Below are 21,561 nucleotides of genomic sequence, written 5' to 3' on the forward strand. Positions count from 1 at the left end.
CAATTTATTGAAAACATTCGCCAATTACAGCTGAGTAATTTCATGAATTGCATAGCCCTAAATTTATACAAAGAATGTGGTTTTGATGAGGAAAGTTTTACATAGCCCCAGAAAATGTGGTCCAAGGTGGACAGGTCAGGCGAACGAAGTTGCCGTCTTCCTGATCCACTTGCTGGGAAGACATCATTCAAGAGCAGTTGCACATTCACAGCATAGTGGCAGGGAGTCTCATCTTGTGGTACAAGGTGATACGTGAAAGATTTAATCATCATAGTTCAGGAACCAAATGTGGTTGACGACTTTACCACTGATGTGGAAGTTGGTTCATCAGAAAATTTCAACTCATCAAGAAACCCAGGGGAATTGTGGATTTTATCAACAGCAACTTGAGGGAAGTCAAATGCATGCCATTGCAAATCCCCACGCTTCCCACCTGAAGCAAAATTGAAAGATGGCAAAAGGTTCCACCAGGAATGACCCAATATCAAATTTTGAGTAAAAAAATTTTTATACCATTTTGATACCTGTAACCCTAAGTCCCCATCTTCTGGGGCATGAACCGGGGGTGAAATCCCCAAAAAATGTTACATATTTCATGCGTTACACATTTCAATGTTGATTGCATATGCAAAGCCTCATTAAAAACAAAAATGTTTAAAACTGTGTCCATAATTGCATTTTTTGGTATTTGACTCCACCCCAGGGAGTGGGGCCAAAATTGATACTGCTCTTGCACCTTCTTGCCATGTGGTGATCATTCCTACAAAGTTTGGTGAATTTCTGCACAACTATTCAGGAGGAGCCAACATGACGGACAGACACAGATAGAGCCATTTGAAATATTGCCCCATGTTTTTTTGCAAAAAGCATGGGGATAATAATGTCAAGCATCTCAGTCCAATCATTAAACCATAATGAAAATGAGCATCAAAATCATATCCAAAGTAGGTAATCATAGATCATTAAGAAGGAACCCAGTGCACTTACTTTCCCGTCTCATTTTCACAAGAGCCAGGCTTCCACTGCCAGAAAATGTCAGGCATCGGAACCCCGAAAGCGCTGCAAAGGAGAGTCTGTTTGCTGCGCAAAGGGTAGGTAATGTCTTTCACGGTCAGACCCCCTTCTACCTGTGGTGGTTCTATCCATGGGTCACAAAAAATACCAGCAGCTGAGTCCACAAAGCAAGTAACCATATGCTTCATTACTTATTTTAAAGTGAAATTATTTTTAAGTACTTTGTACTCCGAGGCCATTTTCACTGAAAATAGTACATGAGACTTACTCGTTCGTACAAAATTCCACATCATAATCATATTCCACATGCAGTTTGCAAAATCTCATGACCATACAAATATGTTAACATGACATGTGCGATATCGGTTTGTGTTTTTATCTATTTTAACCAAGACATTTTGAAACGTGCACACTTGTGTTTGAGTGAATGGTGTGCTGTTTTTACTTTGCCGATTGTGTGCTTAAAACCATAATAGTGAACAGGACTGCTCATTTCCATTGCTTCATCCATTTGGTATCCCTGGGGTTATTTACACCAAAAACAATTTTTTTTAAATGAGGATAAAAATTGAGGAATTAAGCAGGGGGGAGGGAAGAGTGCGTATACAAATCGGGTACACAATGGCCCACGTAATGATGATCACTTTCTTCTCTATGCGAGTTGGTAAGGAGCAGGTTAGTTAGTGATGCACATCATATCGTTCATCAATATAATCTTACAGAAATAAAATGAAACTTCACCACATATTATTGCCTTCTTGGAAGCAAATGGTCTTGGTGGTCACATAATCATCAATGAGATGGTCAATTAGGCCAGGTGTCTTTCTAAGTTTCCATGCAATATGTGCAATGACATGAACTAACCGTAACCCCAAATTAAATCCATCAAATTATCTTCTATGGGGACATTTTGAAGATCAAGGACTTTACACAAAGTTCGCAACTTTCATGGAGCTGAGGGTGTAGGTTGTGGAATATTGTAACTATATGGATGAGAATGTGTCTCGCAGAGTCGTGAATCCTTTCACCTTTCAGTTGGAGCAAATGCACTATGGTGGTCACATTGAATATGTTATGACAAATACATCTCCAAGGAATATTGTTAGTATTTGACAAATACACTTTGGCTAACAGTAAAACTTATTATTCGCAAGGTGTAAACTTATTTCATGGGTCACTTGTTGATCTCGATCACAAAATACAAATGCAATTATTATGCCCAAGATTTTTGTGACAAAAATGCCTTAGGGGGTAAAAATAAATAAATTAATTGGCCCAGAGCACTGCACCCGAGAGACCTTGTGACAGAGCACGGCCAACCGAGGGGCCATGGTGACATCATGTCAGCGAGGAGCGGGGAAATAAATGCCATCACCAGATCATGCTGCGGCCAGTTGGAGAGCAGTTGAGTCGTCCAAAGTGAAAGTCAGGGTACGATTCAGCACAAGTGCAGTCCAGTGAGCCAGTCAGTAGGGTACAAGTTGGTGGCAGCGAGTTTGAGTTGCAGCACCCGTTGGAGCCTCAGACTGTGCTACATGACAGTTTGGGAGTGCACCACTGAGCATGCCTCCACTTCTGACAAGTTTGCCTTGTGCTTGCTAGCTAACCGGCATCACTTTTATTGTTAATGAGGTTTCCGAATTGTAGTCGGGAAATAAGACATTAAAGTTAAAGTGCAGCACCAACTTATTTGCTGTCTGTGGAAGACTCTACATTTAGTTATGTCTTTAACAGATCAAAACTAAGCTGCAAATGCACTTTTGCATGCACACGGACTATAAAAAGTTTTTCCATGAGCCTCGTCCTTTATATAAAACAATGTGTTATAAAGATACTCCTGATAACGATTAAGACATTTGAAATAGGTAAACATACCGGAGATAAAGATAAAGACTGAACACTTTCTAAATGACTAAAATACATTATATTGAATGTTATGATTAATATCTGGAGAATTGGCAAAAGATAAAGAAAAAAAACTTCCTTACCATAGACCTGCAGATAAAAGCTGATGTTCTGGGTCACCGTAATCCCATTTCCACATGCACGAGCCCAAAACACGTACAAGCCAGCATCCTCCCTTTTAAGCTCATGAATTGTGAGTGTGAATGTCTTTCCCTGTGACTGCTGTAGGTAGCGTATCTGCTTCGACAAAATCACTCCATTGTCTTTCAACCTGCAACAAGCATGCATGCCGAACAACTTACTGCCACTAGATGTAAAGCAAAATATTCATAAACTGCACACTCTTATGTTTCAATCTGTGACTTCATCAATGAGGCTTTGGATTTCATTATTCAGAGGATAACAAGAGAAAAGCTAGAAGGTGTTATTTTTCTCAAGGCAATTCGACATTTGTAATGCATTTTTACTACGAGGTGAATGCAATTCATTTTCTGTGAAGCAGTTAGAGTTCAAGAAAACAAACAATGGACGACTTCATACCATTGAGTCTCGGGAGCAGGGTAGGCCTCCATCTCAACCTTAATTTTCACCGATAACTGGTCCTTGAGGACCTCTATCGTTCTGGTGGTGTTGCTCCTCAGTAAGATTAAAGGTTTCTCTGTGGGCATCGAAGTCGAAACGAAAATTCAATTTCACTTCCTCGGCTGCATGCATGACGACTGCACACAATTTCATTTCTCTCCACATTATCAAGATTGTTCAACCCCAGCAAAAATTGAAAACTCAAGCATTTTCTTTTCTTTACGGTTATCCAAGGCCCTTTGAAGATTTTCTACATCAAGCATGTGCAGGACAAGGACATTAAAAAATGAGTGGACTTTTGCATGAATGACAATGGCATTATTAAGCAACCAATAAATCAACACAACATATGGGATGTGAACTTGAATTCCAGCATCATGATCTGGGCTCGGATAAGCGATTTCAAAATTTTCAACAATGTGATAGTTTTAGTGCAAATTATTTTAACTGATTTTAGGAAAACAGATACAAACATGTTCAGGATTACATCAAAGTGCTAAAAGAATAAATCAAGAAATCCAGCCAATAATACGAGGGTCGGTATGAAAGCAATGCCTCTTATTTTATTCCTCACCAAATATAATTCCAATGACAATGAAAATTGCAGGAATATGCAAACATGTGGTAAATATAAAGTTTTTTTTTCATCAGTCTCCATCAAATGCAATGCACTTGAATGAGCATATCAATCCGACTCTTGTTTTCTAGTGTCACTGCAGTTGCAGGCACACCACTTTGAGGCTTGTCGTCGACATCAATTACCCCACTCTTGAAACGCATTAACCAATGTCTAACAGTGCTCACATCAATAGTGGGAGTCACGTACACCTACGTCACGTACGTTACGTTAAACACCTATAACGTACGTTAAACACCTATAAATCACGTACGTTAAACACCTATAAATATCCACTGGAGGAATCTCTTCCATAGTGGGAAACTCAATAACTGTTTTCTGCTTCATACACACTTCGAGTGGGGCAGCCATTTGAAAGTGTGGTGTAATCACGTGACCAGTGAAAGTTCCGCTCAATTTAAAGGTCCACAGAATCAGAAACGAATGGGGTTTTTTTGATGTGATAGCAACAAAGAACTGAATGTGGTTTTTAATTCTAATCATTTTTAAGGTGTTAGTTTTTTTTTTGTTTTTTTTAAACGCAACCTGGCTGGCCAGAAAACCTCCATCTGTGTGACGTCATCGCTCGTACAATCGTCTCAGCATGAAAATAATAATGGCTGCACAGCTCACTTCAGACTCATCAGAGTTAATTTGATGAATCATTTCCTGATCAAGAATCCTCAGATGACAACGATAGTCGAAATCATGATGTCAAGGTGTTGTCAGACCTTACATGCATGGACCCAAGGTAAGAATTTGGGATGACATCATGCATGAAATACTTGGCTTTCACAACAATCAGGTGACATCAAGGAAAGACTGTAATAACAACTGATAAAGTAGTAAATCATAAAGCTAGAACGTGGTAAATGTGGAGATTAGTGGTATTTTGATGTAAAACTTCTCTGTAATTATTATAGTATTGAGAACGTCACTCAGAAAAGCGCATGCCTCCATCCAACAGGCTGAACAGTTTACGTTTTGCATCCCACTGATAGCCCGTTATGAATGTGGACCTGAACCAAAATCTAATCGGCTTGTTGTTGTCATAAAACTAAAACTAACTCATCCACCAAGTTTGTCATAATCCATCCACAATTTTTTGAAATATCCACAACTGTCGGACCCCGCTATTCACGGGGGAGGGGGGGAGGGGGGATATGCTCCTGAAAGATTCAGTGAATGTCAGGGCATTGTTTTAAAAAAAAAAATCCCACAGGGTGGAGGGAGAAAGTAGTAGTCGGAGATGAATAAACAGGGGAGCTGATAACGATGAGGGGTAAGGGAAATCACAAAGGGTGGACAATATGGATACATAAGCAAAATTGTGTTTGACCAGCTTGTGATTTTGTCAAGGTCTGAAGAGAGATAAGAGGCTGCTGTCTGTCTGTCAAAAGGATGAGAGATGTCATGGCAGAGAGTGGAGTCATCAGCAAAGAGATAGAGGATTTTTCAGAGAGTCAGTGAGATCATTGATGAAGATTAGGATTAATATGGGGCCAGGAACATTGCCTTGGCATACTCTAGCCATGACAGGGAGAGGAGAAGAAAGGGTTCCGTTGAGAGCCACATATGGATTATGAGAGGGAAGGAAGTCAGTCATCCAAGAGTGAAGTTGGCCTTGGATTCCATAGGCAGACAGTTTGGAGAGCAAGGCAGGATGCCAGACTTTATCAAAAGCTCGAGATATGTACAGAGAGATGGCCCTGATCTCATGACTGATATTGAGGGCCTCCATTCATTGTTGGGAGAGTGGAAGCAGCATGTCCAAGGTAGAGTGACCAGGTCTCAATCCGAATTGATGATCTGTGATGAGGATGTTGGAGAAAAGGAATGATTTTATGTCAACTGTAATGATGGATTCCATGACCTTGCTGATGATTGGAAGTACAGTAATCTAATTGAGCGGTAGTTAAGAGGATCTGTTTTTGCACCTTTTTGTTGACCAAGTTGACCAAGTCACTGTTGGCATGTTTTCAGGATGTCCATCCATATGTATGCATGTCCATCCACGCTAATTACCTGCCACCGAAAGTGAAGAATGTTTTTTTTTTCACCCCTCTCTGTCTGTCTGCATTTGTTTGTGTTTCAGATATCTTAAAAAGTTGTGGACGGATCCGGATGAAATTTATTGGGCAGGTTGGGTGTGTGACAAGGATGAACTGATTAGATTTGGGTGAAGATCCAGATGCGGATCCGACAACGAGAATTTTTTTTAAGTGATTCTTCACCATTGAGAGATGGGGCCAAAAATAAAATATAGCACGATATCTCAAAAAGTGGTGGACGGATTCAAATGAAACTTGGTGGGCATATTGGGTGTGTGATCACAATGAATTAGTTCGATTTTGGTGAAGATCCGAATCCGGATCTGCATACGAAAATTATTTAATTTGTAAAGCGATTCTTCACCATTGAGAGATAGGGCCAAAAACGATATTTCAAAAATATATTGGACCCGATATGCTTTCGTGGATCGGGCGGTGTGTGGCGGAGGTTGGCGCTCTACCGAGTGCTCTTCTTGTTTTGTATTTTTTCTCTACAGCTGCTTATTCGATCAACACAATAGGTGTGACTACTCAAGTAGATTGTTTTTGTGATAATTATGTCATCGGTCATGTGGTGTGGCAGCCATTTTGGAAAAAAGGAAAAACTTTGGACCTCTGTATCTCCGAAACCGCTCCATGGAAAAATTTGAATCTTGGCACATGTGAAGTATTCCCGATGGGAAACAAGTGTGATTTTTGATGATGTCATTGGTGGCTTCGTTATGACATCATAATTGCATATGTCGAATGCATTATCTAATCAGTATGAAAATTTTTGAGGGTTATCTGGGGCTAAATTTTATGAGGGGAAAAAATTGATGATGTCAGTCATATTGTTTTTAACATACAAACCTAAAAAAACTTCCTCTCAGAAACGGCTCAACAGATCGAGGCGAACCTTTACAGGTATGATCGCCTATCCATGAGGAACGAATAGGTCTCCAACTATGATGTCATAGGTCAGATGGTTTGGCAACCATATTGGATTTATCCTCAAATCATTTTTCAAATCTTCCTCTCCAGCACGGCTTGACAGAGAGGGGAACTTCACTCACTTGTTCCCCAAACCTTTGGGATACCAGGGTGTTCATGAATATAATTAATAGGCCACATGGTCTGTCAGCCATATTGGTTTGAACGAGAATCTTTAAAAAATTCTTTCCCTTGAACCGCTTCATCAATCAATGTGAAATGTTGCAGTTAGGATCCAGTAGTCATGGGGAATATACGTTTTAAATTTTAACCTGATTGGATGCATGGTTTGGCAGCCAGAATTATTTAATATTTTGAATCTGGGTTCAGGGATTTTTTTTGTTTTTGTGTATACAATGTCAAGACTCATATGAGAGCTAACACAGAGAACATACAACAAAGGGTATGTTAACACAGAACGTACAACAAGGGGTACGATTTAAATCAAAACTTCGTACAAGTATGTATAATGATGCAATAATGTGGGTGGAGGTGTATATCTCCTGGTGTTGGCTTAATGGCGAGAGTGGTGGGCTTGGGATCCTAAGTTCCTGAGTTCAAATCATACTTGACTGTTGAATTAATACCAGGTGCGGTTGACTCTGCCTGTCATCCTTCCGAGGTCGGCAAAATGAGTGTCAGCTTGCTGGTATACTGTGTTGGAGTGGCGACCCATCCAGGATTGTGCCCAATAGCCCAGGAAACTGCTTAGGCAGCACCAATGCTCTGCACAGAGTGTGGTCCCAATGGATGGATAGATGAAAGCATATCTGGTGACATCATGATATTGAAGAGTGCCCTTCTAGTTCATGTATTGCTGTGATGTTGGCCGATTTCTAATTTCCCAGGTGAATAAAGGAGACCACTGACCAGTCCTGAAGTGTTAATATTTTTTAAAAACCAAAAAAAAAACTAGAGTAATTCGACTGCGCGCAGTCGACGGGTATGCCTCCCCTCTCCCGCACAAACACTTGAGTATTGACATATTTGACCCTTGACCTTTATCATATCTGGCCCAATATCTAATCAGTTAATTGCCCTGTCTTACTTTACCATTTTTACCAAGTTTGATGAAATTCTACAATTTGCTTCTTGAGTTATCGTGTAAACGAAAATCCGGACGGGCGGACAACCTGGAAACATAATGCCTCCGGCACCCTTGGTGCGGAGGCATAAAAAACCATGAGAACACGAAGAGCTAATGTTGAAGCGGGTCACACTTTATGACCGGTGAATACATGGGTTCCGTGATTAGCAAATCTGTGAATAGCGACGTCCAACAATATATTGTTTTGGCTCCATCACTTAATGGTGAATAATTACATGTACTTCAATGAATTAATGATTAAAGCAAATCACTTTATTTAAATTCCATCATTGCTTTTTCCACAGCAACTTAATCTTATTTGCAAATGAAAGCAATTGAACATATTTGGAAACGATTCCATCACTCTAAGTGATTAGTTCGATGATGTCATTCAAGGGATTCTGACTGCTGCCTGGTCTTGTTGATGGTACACTGTACCCACTTTACTTTCCCAAATATAGTTTGTAGCAACTGGAAAAAAAAAAAAACAACGGGATAAATAGCATCTTGGGATTAAGGTATGAAATAGGGATGGGGGTCTTGATCGAGCATTACGTAATATTTTAGGGGTTGTCTGTAGATCCTTCTGGATCCGGTTTTTGAGCGATGGTTGGTTCTCTCCAGGGGTCTCTGCCAACTTTCTCAAAGATAAGTTTCCAGTCGTTGTTTGTCACGTTTTGACTGTTTATTTTGTTGCCTCCATGTTTACTGTGTGTTCCTACTTCGGATTTGTTTCAAAATTTGTGCTATTTGGTGAGTTTTCATCAATCTTGTCATATCGGGTTTTCTAGAGGCCTACCCATCTTCCTTTCTATGTGCACGTTCGTGTTTATTTGTATTTTCTCTTATTTCCATCAGTTTTTATTTTATCCACTTTTCCCACCACCCTCCTTCTATCCCTCCCAACTATACCCTTTGTTTCATGTCTTAAAATGTAAAAAATACAACACCAAAAAACCCTTTCCCTTCTCACCTTATACCCCACATAGCCACGAGACTTCTTGCACCGACTCTTCTTCCTCCTTCCTCTTTTGCCGATCTACCATCTTCCTTCTACTTTTTCCGACCCACATTCACCATACACCTTCACGATTTTTATCTTCAACCTCTACTTTACTTTACTGAATGTTTGTGCCCACCGTGTCTGCATTCCCAGCCCGCACCAGTCCGGTGGAGCATGCATCCGCAAATGACAGGCATTAAAATGTGAAATGTGTTTGCTGGTGTCAAACTATGCACCATAGATACGGAGATTAAAGATAATTTCAACATTTCATAGTTTTCTCAGTTTCTGTAGATTATCTATCTGTTTGGAACGTAGAAGCTCCATGTATAATTACTATTAGCACTGCCTACGGCTGTACGTATGTCTGAGGTGTAACGTAGAAAGTTACTGATTGATTACACAAGTAGTGGCGGATCATGGCCTATGCCAAATGGAAATGCTAGGTGAAAAAAAAAACATGGATACTCTCAGGTTCTCACAATTTTCTACAGTTGTTCTGTCCATTTTCTCCCTTTCCATTAGATGAGAATGATCTTTAATCTTCGTGGAGATCATGTTGGCTTTCAATTGCTTCAATTTACTCATCCCATACTGTGAATACAGACCACTGTCATACTAATTATCTTCAAAAGGGGTGCTGCAAATGATGCTTGAAGCAGTTGGGCCATGCCACTTTCCTCCAGTCAGTTTAGCTTTGGGTGTCCACATTTTCCTTACAGCTGTATCTTTTGGGAAAACATGCATACTCACACCATCTTTAGTTGTGGTGCTACAACCAGAAACAACGCATCGAACTGGCATTCTCAGTCCTTCTTCAGAATTCAGAGTTTTTTCAGAGCATATGTAGGCCGCATGTAAACATGTCCTGAAGCAAAAGTATCCTGGAAATGACGTAGCGAGTCACGTGATATATGATGTAATCACACCGACGACGTTTTGGGGAGGTGGGGCCAATCGAGCGTACAAAGATACCAAAAAAAAAAAAAAACATTAAAATCTTTGTTTCAAAATACTTATTCAAGAAAAAAAACCGATTAAGTGTTAAGTGAAGCCTTATTTATTCATTAAACCAAACATGAATTTCTGATTCTGTGGACCTTTAAAATGTGTGGGAGATATAAAGATAACAAGCCTCTCATTGTGATCTCGCCGAGCTTTCCGAGACGCTTGGGTTCCGAACGATAAAGTAAGAGGCATTAATTTCACTCCAACACTCATTATGATAATATTAATAAAAATGAGTCATCAATACCATAATCACGAGGTCTGTATAATATCTGAATGTGTCTTACCAAGGACGTTCACTGATGTTTTGGCTTGATGCTTTATGTATTTCATCTCCCCGTCTTCCACAAACATGTAAGTCAAAATGCACACGTACTGCCCCGTGTAATCAAGCGTAGTATTTGTTACCTCGAGTGTCGATTGGTGGTGAGTTTCATTGCCCTTAGTCACTTCCTTTCCATGCAGCTGTCATATATATAGAGAGGAAAGTCAGCATTTTCATTGTGGAAATCCCATTAGATTCATACCATGTCGAAAAAGTTTGCAGTTATTTGCTTCATGTGTTTTTTGCAGAGTGGACAGTAGGACTGGCATTTCAAGAATTTGCCTCTCACCTTACTGCCAGGGTAGATCCATGAAAGAACACGTTGAACTTTGTTCAGATCCTCCACGGAACAGTGCAGGCTGAACGAATGTCCAACCAGGCTGTAGATTTGGTCACTGATGTTCAACTGGAGGGCATTTTGAGGAGCTGAAAATACACAGCAGCGAAACGTGCTTGTGTTGGCCACAAGAATGCTTGTGATTTTGCAGGTATGAAACAAGAGTGAGAATTCTGCAGTAAGTGATAATACCAACCCTTAACCAAACTTGGGGTCTACGGTTTATGGATCCATGGGCAAAAGGTTTGCATTAATACTCTGAAAAGAGCTTTCTGATTTTGAGTCTTCAAAATCACTGGCTTGAAATGGAATATAGTATTCAAAATATTTTGATTTATGGAACACACAGGAGGTTCCAGCATAGTGCAACAGGCATAACTTGAAATTTCCGAGACAACGACAGTTGCTGAGGAACAAACAACGATGTTTGCATCCGGAAAAAAAGAATATTTGGTACCATGACACCCTTAAAACCTCTGACCTTTGTCCGTGATCATGGGGATGTATTGCTTGCTCATATATACGGTTCCGTTGATGACCGTTTGGCAATAGCAAAGTCCTGGGTGGTCTTGAGACTGAATGAGAAGTGTGAATCCCTCTTGATTGTTCCACACAATCCGTGTTTTCTTCACCTCACCGCCTGAGAACTGCAAAGGAATTACTTCATTGGAAATGCCATGTTACGTGAAGAATGTTGATATCAAGCATATTTTGACAATGTAAGACTATGTGCAATGCAATCCAGGGCAGGTGACTTCAAGCCGACCATCTCTTCTGTTAACCAATGCTTGTGATAAATGAAACACCTTACACTTTTAAAATACGTATGCCATTGTGTGCCAGTGCATTGGCCAAAATCTAAATTTCCATTCTTTCTTCTTCCGTATGCAGCACAAGGTGGCAAGTAGCATCAATTGCTGGGGGTGCAAATGCGCAGCTGATGAAGTGCCCATTGTAGGTTAGAGCAGAAATGTGGAATTTAGCAAGAAAAGGGACTGTTCTGTCCCGAATATGAAGGCAATCCCTTCCTGTCAGGATTTCAGCACACTCCTGTTGGGATAGAGCTGTGTGGAACAGGCTCGAGAAGCAAAGCAACGTCCAGGTTTCCTCACTAAAACCTCATATTTAATGCAACATTCAGTAGAAAGCACTTTCAGATAGATAGACATTTTTCATAAGAAAATGTAGAGTATATATTATACAATATAGAATGATACGGAATGCAACACTATACTTTACAGAGAGGTTCGACGTGCAAGAGCTATGCAATTGAGGCATAAACTGATTATAAACTGTGATCAACTTCCATTAAGGAAAGCCATCGCATAAAAGGAATTACTTTTGTGCCAAACTTTAGCAAAGTATCGCATCTCGGACCCCGGCCTCAATTACCTTGATTGTGACATCAATGTCAGGGATGGAGACCCGGCATGGAATGATGAGAGGCTGACCCCGCTCAAAGAATATCACGTCATGCTTAGATTCATTTATCATAAAGGGGTTCTTGTAATCTAGGGAAGGAGTGGAAAGAGGACCTTGTTTGAGAATGTTTAGCAATGGTGATCAGTGAAGTTTTTTTATGCATCATCTGCCTGAGAGAACACGAGTTTTCAGTACCAAGGGTGCATCATTATCAGTGTGGAATCCATCACTATACAAGGTGTCCCAAAAAGACCTAGACAAATTTGGGTGTCAATATATTTATAACCACAAATGATACCACGATAACCTTTGGTTTATGTGATGCAGAAACTCATTACGTTTTGTGCACACTATCGATACACATCAATGTGAGCTCCATTTGTCACCAACAGGACATCAAGGCAGTACACGAGTTCTTGCCATGTTCAGCTCAGCATGTTTGCATCCACCAGTGTGCATGCAGCTGTGATCTGAGAACGAAGATCCTGCAGGCTTGCCACCTTCATGTAAACATCTTTGACAAACCCCCACAGAAAAAAAAAACAAGGGAGGTTATGTCTGGTGATCATAGGGGCCAAGTGGTTGGTCCATCTCAGCTAATCCAGCGACCTGGAAATTTTTCATTCAGAACGGCTCAAATAACTGAAGCCCAATGAGGGGGAGCACTATCCTGTTGAAAAATGATATCGAGTTGCAGGTTTTCAATCTGTGGGAAGGCGAATCCTTCCAACATGTTCATGTAAATTGTTGAAGTCGCTGTATCCTCCCCAAGTTAAAACGGACCCTCCAAGTGGTCAGGGAGAAGGCCACACCACATGTTGACCTTTGGATTGTCGCGTATGTATTCATGACCAGGAGGGAGTTTTCAGAGCCCCAAATCCTCACATTGTGCCAGTTGACCTTCCTTGCTACGTGAAAGCAAGCCTAGTCTATGAACATGACCTTTTCATGTAATCTTTGTCATCCTCTATGTGACTGAGCATTTCCAAGGCAAACGCTTTGCGTTTGGGTCCATCATTTGGGTTTGAGTTCCTGCACAATCTGCACCTTATCGGCATAAAGCATCAGTGTTTTATGTAAAATCCTGTGTACAGTGGTGATTTTTAGCCCCAGCTCTCTGGATGCACGCCAAATTGATTTTCTAGGACTTTGTTGAAATAATGATTCATGCACTCGTTCAGCGTCTGCTGCACTCGTGCTAGGTCGACCAGTACTTTTCTGTTTCTGACAACTTCCAGTCTCCTTAAACCTCTTGTACCACTCTCTGTTATTAGTCCGTGATGGCAGATTCCTTCCAAACCTTGTACGGAAATTATACTGAACTTGTGTGTCCGGTCTCGTCTCGATGAACTATTCGACACACTGAGCTTTCTCCTGTGAAGTTGCCATTTTATTTTAAATTAAACCACCAGACCTGAAACTAAAGAAAACTTTATGAGTTTCTGCATCATACAAACCAAAGGGTATCATCGTTTCATTTGTGGTTCTACATATACTGTATATCAACAATCAAAGTTGGCCACGTCTTTTTGGAACACACCGTGGTCTTATAGAACAGATGTCAGAAGAGGTCCCATCACTGCAATAGATTAGTTACATCATTCCATATCCACCTGGCCATTATGACGTCAACAATCAATGTTAAACCTTGCTGAAAATTTGACATGTGATGGAATTGTTAATCAAGTAAAAAAAAAAAAAACACAAATCCAGGGAAACTGTTACATAAATAATTGGAAGGGCACTCGGTAGAGCGCATACCTCCACCATGCAATGCCTGATCCACGAGAACATATCGGGTCCAATACATTTTTGAAATATCATGCTATATATCGGTTTTGGCCCCATCTCTCAATGGTGAAGAATCACTTGGAAAATCAAATCATTCTCGTATCCAGATTCGGATTCAGATCTTCACCGAAATCAAATCAATTTGTCCTTGCCACACACCCAACATGTCCACCAAGTTTCGTCCAAATCCGTGCTAACCTTTTGAGAAATCATGCTATATATTAGTTTCGCCCCATCTCTCAATGGTGAAGAATCACTTAAAAAGTTATTAGATCTGGATCCCGATGTGGATCTTCACCAAAATTGAATCAATTCTTCCTCATCACACAGCCAACATGTCCACCAAGATGCATCTGAATCAGTCCACCAAGATGCATCTGAATCCGTCCACAACTTTTTGAGATATCATGCTATATATCATTTTCGCCCTATCTCTCAATGGTGAAAAATCACTTTAAAATTCTCGTCGTCCGATCTGGATCTGGATCTTCACCAAAATCTAATCAGTTCGTCCATGTAACACACCCAACCTATGAACAAAATTTCAGCCAGATCAGTCCACAACTTTTTGAGATATCCTGCATACAAACAAACAAACAAGCAGTCATAGACTGGTACTTACGAAATCGTCAACTTGACCTCTGACCTTGTCTAATAAAAGCTGTCTCTAGAGAAGGTAGCAACGCAAACCAGAAGTTTCTACGATGATTCTGTACCAAACCATCAAAAATCGTAACGTTGACCGAAGCAAAAATCTCCATTTCTCCACGCAATTAAACCTTAACGTAACTCAACGACGCGTCTGCTCGAGCGCACTGCATCATGGGACGACCCGTGACGCGTCGAGTGAAATATTTTTTATACAATCTTAAAACGTCTCCAGAACATCAGATTTTTACCAGAATTTCGACAACCGAGTTTTAAGCGTCCGAAGCGATCGCAAAAACCGAAGACAAAATTAAAATCGAAGTTAAAACGAACTCGTAACGTCGAGCGAAGCAAAATACTCCATTTCTCCATGTGAATTTATGGAATTATGTTTGACCTCACTGTGACCTTGACCTTTGACCGATTTTGACCAAAATCTAATCAGCACTAGCCATCACCCTCCTGAATCACGTGGTGTAATTTGACATTGGTAGCTTCTTCCATTCTCGAGTTATCGTGCCTACAAACAAACAAACAAATAAACAATGTCACCCCCAGGGTGACCCGTATCTTGCCAAAAGGTGACCACGTGTGACTTCTTTAAGATCACACTGAGGTGAACAGAGCTGCTATCCACCAGGAGTGACTCCTTGAGGAATATCTGCCTACGAGAGATTCTGATGAGAATCGTTCTACAGAGTAACCATGAAAAATATGCGTTTGCCTCATAACGTCACCAAATGACGTCATAATGTCTCAAGCTTGACATATCTAGAAAGCACTCAGAGGTGTTCAATTTGAGGTACTACACGATATGGTTCCTAAAACTTGAAAATTTGACCTTGGGGTCAAATATGTTTGACCTTAGGCGCTAACCATGAAGGTCAAGGCCAATCGCCACCAAAAATTAATCAGCTGAGCACCAGATCATGAACTATATTCCCATGAAGTTTGAAGACGATCCGATCAAAATTGCTCAAAAAATAAGGGTTTCGTCGACTCCCCTGATTTGCGACAAAGTGACCTTGACCTTTGACCTTGACCTTCAAAATTTTGTGCACCGAAAGGGACCTCTATAGGCCTCTGATATGCGAAGTTACAAAAATTTCCAATGATAACTGTGCTCTGCAGAATTTTTTTTACGTGATTACAGACAAACAAAAATAAATAAATAAATAAAAAAACACATACAAGCTGACTAACATATCTTGCAAAAACTTCGTTTTGGCAAGATAACAAACAGACAAGCAGTCATAGACTGGTACTTACGAAATCATCAAATTGACCTCTGACCTTGTCTAATAAAAGCTGTCTCTCGAGAAGGTAGCGACGCAAACCAGAAGTTTCTATGATGATTCTGTACCAAACCATCAAAAATCGAATGTTTTGGATGTTTGACCTCACTGTGACCTTGACCTTTGACCGATTGTGACCAAAATCTAATCAGCGCTAGCCACCACCTTCCTGAATCACACGGCGTAATTTGACATTGGTAGCTTTTTCCGTTCTCGAGTTATCGTGCCTACAAACAAACACACAAATACACACACAAACAGAGGACAGAAGTCATCAATATACTTTCGAAATCTTTATATTTCGTAAGTAACAAAGAGACAGAAAGGGGTGAAAACATAACCTCCTTCACCTTCAGTGGTGGAGGTAACAATCACTCTCCAGGTAAAGAATATTCATGGCCTTGTGTTGCTGCTGAGCCAATAGCTGAAGGCAATAATAAAAAGGGAATCGGTTAAAAACTAGGGAAAGTCCTCAAGTGAACAGGGAAACTTTCCTACTAACGTCTCCTGTTCCTCTACTGCTACACTTTACCATAGTATAGCAGTTCACTGAGGCTGCCTGGCAGGGACTGCAAGCTGTCCTCTCACTTCAGGGCTGGTCTTTGAGTTCTCTTTGACTTCCGGTTCAGGTTGCTCCACGTGTCGGTTGAATCTGTATCTGCTCCTTCTACCTCAATCAAAGCTAAGTTTTCAGAACCGGGTCCGTCATGTTTTTATCTTGTATTTTCTTCCCTGTGTTACTGTGCGTATTTCCGTACATTTTTCTGTGTTAAATCATATCTTATTGTGCTGTATTGTCAAATTCATTTTAGTGTTGCCCAAGGCCTACTCCCAGGATAGTCGGCGAGCAATTTCTGTTTCTGTTTGGATGTTGTGTTTCTCATGCTGCTTCTTTTTTCCACAAGTATTTTCCTTTCCTTCCAAATTCCCTTCCCCAGAGTTCACTTCCATATCCATCTTGTCCACCTTGTGAGTCCTCCTCTACCCCTCTCCCCCCCCCAATTCCATTGCAAATCCCTTATTTGTCCAAGTCTCCCTCTATTTTGTCCTTCACCCATGCTGTTGGTGTTTCCCCCCCTTTCTACTGTTCCTTCTGTTCTGTTGCATCCTGATCCATTCTATGTTCTAGCTTTTCCATGAGACTGGACTTTATATACAAAAAAAGAAGAAAAAAAAAAAACACCTTGATATTAATGCTGCCTCGAGAATTCTCCCACAAAAGCCTGCCCTCCCTTATGTAAAGATTTATCCCATCTCATCTACAGTTATCATATCCATTCTCTGCCCCCTGGTAAACTGAATCCTGCAGTGATGCAATTACCTTTGAACAACTTGCGTTCTCTTCTTAGAAGGAAAATACGACCGAAGGCAATCCTATGTCATTCCAAAAAGCCTGCGGCCACTAACTCGGGAGAGCCTGAAAACAATACCTGCACAACCTCAAGCTGAATTTTCCAACCTGTATCCTTCCTTTAAAATCTGGTGGTACCTGGTCAAGTCTGTTTGTGGTGTATTCCACCCCCCCACCCCCTTCCTTCCATTCCCTCACTTCAAGTGGCAATACAGCAGAGACAGCAGACTTCACACGAGAAGACTAAACACCTCAATTCTGTTTGCTTTCAAATCTCATGCACCCATCCCCTCACTCCTGATACCAACCCTACCCTCTTGCACCCAAATGCTCTTGGACACAGTTTTTCTCAGCTGAGAAGGTGGAGAGGTTTCTGGCAACCATCAACTATGATTCTGTGATGGGCTCGGACATCATCACACGTCAAACCTGTTCTGCCACGCTTGCACATCCTCTTTCTGCTCTGTTCACTCCATCATTTACTCTTGTTCATCTTCCAATTACTTCAAAAAGTCAGCAAAACATTACTGCATTACACATTACAAAAAGGAGGCAGAGAGCAAAAATAGTCTCTCAACTACAGGCCCATTAGCTTACTTCCAATTAAAAGTAAAGTCATAGAATCCATAAGTGCAGTCGACATAAAGTCCTTCCTTTTCTCAAAACGCCTGATCTCAGACCATCAATTAACATTCAAACCAGGTTAAGTCTACCTTGGACATGCTGCTGAAGTACTCTCCCAACAATGGATGGAGGCCCTCAATCTCAGACATGAGATCAGAGCCGTGTCATTGGACATATCTCAAGCATTTGATGCAGTATGACACTCGCCTTGTTCTCCAAAATTTATCTGCCTATATCATCCAAGGCCATCTCCACCATTGACTTACTGACTCCCTCCACTCTTTGTGTCAGATCGGAATACCTCAAGGCAGTTTGTTGGGTAGAATCCTGTTCCCAATAATCATCAACGATCTTTCCAATTCTCCAGAAAATCCTCCTCATCTATTTGTTGATGACTCCACCTTCTGCTGTAGAATCCCTCATCCTTCAAATAGGAAGGCAGCAGTCTCTTGCCTCTCTGCAGACCTTTATCTGGCATTTGGAATATGTTTTTTTAACCCTGAGAAATCTCTCTTCCTCTCACTGTCTCTCCAAAAAAACATCGAGTGAACCCTTCCATCAACTACCTTAACAAAACTCTTTAAGAAGTTCAGTCACTCAAATTTTTAGGCCCCACCATCAGCATCAGCCATGATGTTTCTTGGGCAAACCATAAAACCACATATCTAAATTGGCCTCCAAAGCCACCAACTGAACATCCTCCATAGTCTTTCCTTCACCAATCTGAACTTTCAATAATTTGAGGCCTTCATTAGTCATCCACAGCTCAATGTAGTACAGTACTGTTTTCTCTTTTGGGTTGGCACCCCTACCTCACACCTTTCACTTCTTTATGTCGTGGAAGCCAATGCTCTCAAAATTGTTGGAATCTCCCATAATGACGCCGAGTCTCTCGGCCTGTTCCTATCGCATCATAATAGTGGCCTTTACTTTCTAACCTTTCCATGCTGTGCCACCTCATCCCCCCCACCCTCTCCCCAGCAGGTTTCTGTAAGACACACACAGTTAGCCAGTTATACACTTCTGGTGAAACATACAAGATCCAGGTTCACTTTTCACCTCCACTCATTAATTCCTATTTTCTCTTACATGTGGAGCAAACTTCCTCAGTCTGTTCAATCCAATCCTTCCTTCCAAGGCTTAAAACATTGGGGCAATACCCCTGGGTGCTCACCTGGTAGTGGCTGTATAAGATAACCAGGGAACCACTGGTAGGCATGAATGACCCACAAAATAAGTAATGGAGAAGAAAGTAAATACCTATGGAATTTTTTTTTAATGCCATGAACAAACTTTGGTACATCACAGATGATAAAGGTTGTGCTCAAGTTTCATCAAAATTGTGTTTGTAGTTTCTGAGAAGAAAGCAAATTAAATATTTTGGGGGGAAACCCCACTATAGACCCCCTTAGACCCCAATTTTTTTTAATGCCATGAAAAATCTTTGGTACATCATGGATGATGAAGGTTGAAGTCAAGTTTCATCGGAATTGTGTGTTTAGTTTCCAAGAAAGCAAATACATATTTTTGGAGGCAACCCGTCCTCCCTCATAGGCCACCTTTGACCTCAAATTATTCAATGGCAGTTACAAACTTTGGTACATTATCAGTGATGAAGGTTGTGGTCAAGTTTCATCAAAATTGTATGTATAGTTTCGGAGAAGAAAGCAAATACATATTTTTGGGGGCACCCCCTTTACACCCCTCAGACCCTAATTTTTCTAATGTCATGAACAAACTTTGGTACACCATGGGTGATGAAGGTTGTGGTCAAGTTTCATCAGAATTGTGTGTGTCGTTTCCGAGAAGAAAGCAAATACCTCTTTTGGGGGGACAACCCCCCCATAAATACTCTCCGTAGACCCCCTCTACCACGTAGAGGGCATTTGTGAAAGCATTTGTGGACAGACGGACAGACGACATCCCATCCCATAAGCTCCCCGGAACTGTTTCAGGTGACCGAAAAATGTGGCTTTTCACCACCTACAGTATTCAGGTTATCCCCCATCCATACTCATCATAATTATGCCCCAACCCCCACCTCCACTTACTTTGATCTCAATCATCAAGACCCACTCCCTCTGGGATAGGATTTGTTATCAGAATTGGCATCGTTTCCCACCTACAATACCCCCTCGCCTTCAGGCAGTGGTCAATGTTTCACACTCACACTGTTCCACGTGTACAGGAGAAAATCGCAGGTCATCTCCCCACACTCATGTGGAGGGAGTGGGGAGATTTATTTAATATCCATGACCTGACCCTGGGTACCCCAAACATAACTACAAAATTTGGTGGAGGTCGACCAAGCCATTTTTGATTCCATAAGGAACAGACAAACAGACATGGCCTTATTTTATACAGTAGGATACTTTCCCCAAGTGCATTCTTCCTCCAAGTATCCCTCTGTCCCTCTCTCCTGCTATTGAAGTGAATTCCCCCTTTCCACTGTATTCATTTTGTTCTGTTTTGTTCTGTTCTGGTCCTCCAACAGCATTGACTTTGTATCAAAAATTAATTTTTTTAAAAAAAGGCTACCGCTTCCATATTGGAAACCATTTAAAATGTGTGCACACTGAGTGAATGATTGTTTAACACCAATGTGAGGCACATACCAAGATTAGAAGCAATACATTAAGACAGATTTCAGATGGGCTGCCACGCATGGTCAATTGAAGGGTTAAACTGCCATGATTCAGGCATACTGCAAACCCCCAGCTCTTTTGCTCTTTGCCCCTTCTGTCTGTGAAACTGCTTTCCTGAGGCTGTTCAAAATTGCACTCTTCACTCCAGGACTTCAAGCAGGTAATGCACATCTATCTCGTCGTCACCATACCCCCCCCCCATCCCAAATCGGTACCATAATCTTTTGGAACTCCATCCACCCTACTTAACACAATGCTCTTACTTGAAGGTTACTATGCTTTCTTCTCTCCTCTTTCCCCTGCTTGCTGTGTCTAATTGTAGCCCCAATGTCAGTTTGTTTCCTTTTTACCCTCTGTCATGCCCAACTTCCCCAACCCTATTACACAAAAATTTGTCTTGCAATAAAATTTTTATTCTTTAGTATCGAGGTACCAATTTTAACCTCTGCCTCTGAAGGTGGACTTACATATGAAACAGGTTTCATTTTGTTTTTACCCCTGTCTGTCTGTTTGTTTCTTTGTCTGAGAGCAGGATATCTCAAATAGTTATGGACAGATTCAGATGAAACTTGGTGGAGAGGTTGGGTGTGTGACGACATATTGATTCGATTTTCGTCAAGATCCAGATCTAGACACTAGAATTTTTAAAGTGATTCTTCACCATTGAGAGATAGGGCCAAAAATGATATACAGCATGATATCTCAAAAAGTTATGGATGGATTCTGCAGAGAAAACTTGGTGGGTGAGTTGGGTAGGTGACAAGAACAAGCTGTTAGATTTTGATTAAGGTCCAGCTGCAGATTTGGCCTATCAGTGGGATACAAAATGTAAACCGGTCAGCCTGGTGGAGGTACGCACTCTCCCGAGTACCGTTGTGGTTTGTT

General features: G+C 41.0%; 1 protein-coding gene across 3 annotated transcripts in view; it reads right to left on the reverse strand.

Annotated features, from left to right (window-relative positions):
- The window catches only part of FLT1 (fms related receptor tyrosine kinase 1), a 139,979-nt gene that overhangs the window by 82,696 nt on the left and 35,722 nt on the right, over nucleotides 1–21,561 (reverse strand). For all 3 annotated transcript variants that reach the window (XM_085852679.1, XM_085852680.1, XM_085852677.1), the window contains exons 4-10: nucleotides 12,293–12,411; nucleotides 11,382–11,547; nucleotides 10,853–10,989; nucleotides 10,526–10,703; nucleotides 3,460–3,577; nucleotides 3,003–3,190; nucleotides 988–1,138 (exon numbers count right to left, since the gene is read on the reverse strand). In XM_085852679.1, coding sequence (XP_085708805.1) covers nucleotides 988–1,138; nucleotides 3,003–3,190; nucleotides 3,460–3,577; nucleotides 10,526–10,703; nucleotides 10,853–10,989; nucleotides 11,382–11,547; nucleotides 12,293–12,411 — 1,057 coding nt within the window. The remainder of the gene's footprint in view (nucleotides 1–987; nucleotides 1,139–3,002; nucleotides 3,191–3,459; nucleotides 3,578–10,525; nucleotides 10,704–10,852; nucleotides 10,990–11,381; nucleotides 11,548–12,292; nucleotides 12,412–21,561) is intronic.

This window comes from Eptatretus burgeri, chromosome 13 (genome assembly GCF_056783735.1).
Source record: "Eptatretus burgeri isolate ZD-2024b chromosome 13, Ebu_testis_v1, whole genome shotgun sequence".
NCBI classification, from domain to species: domain Eukaryota; kingdom Metazoa; phylum Chordata; class Myxini; order Myxiniformes; family Myxinidae; genus Eptatretus; species Eptatretus burgeri.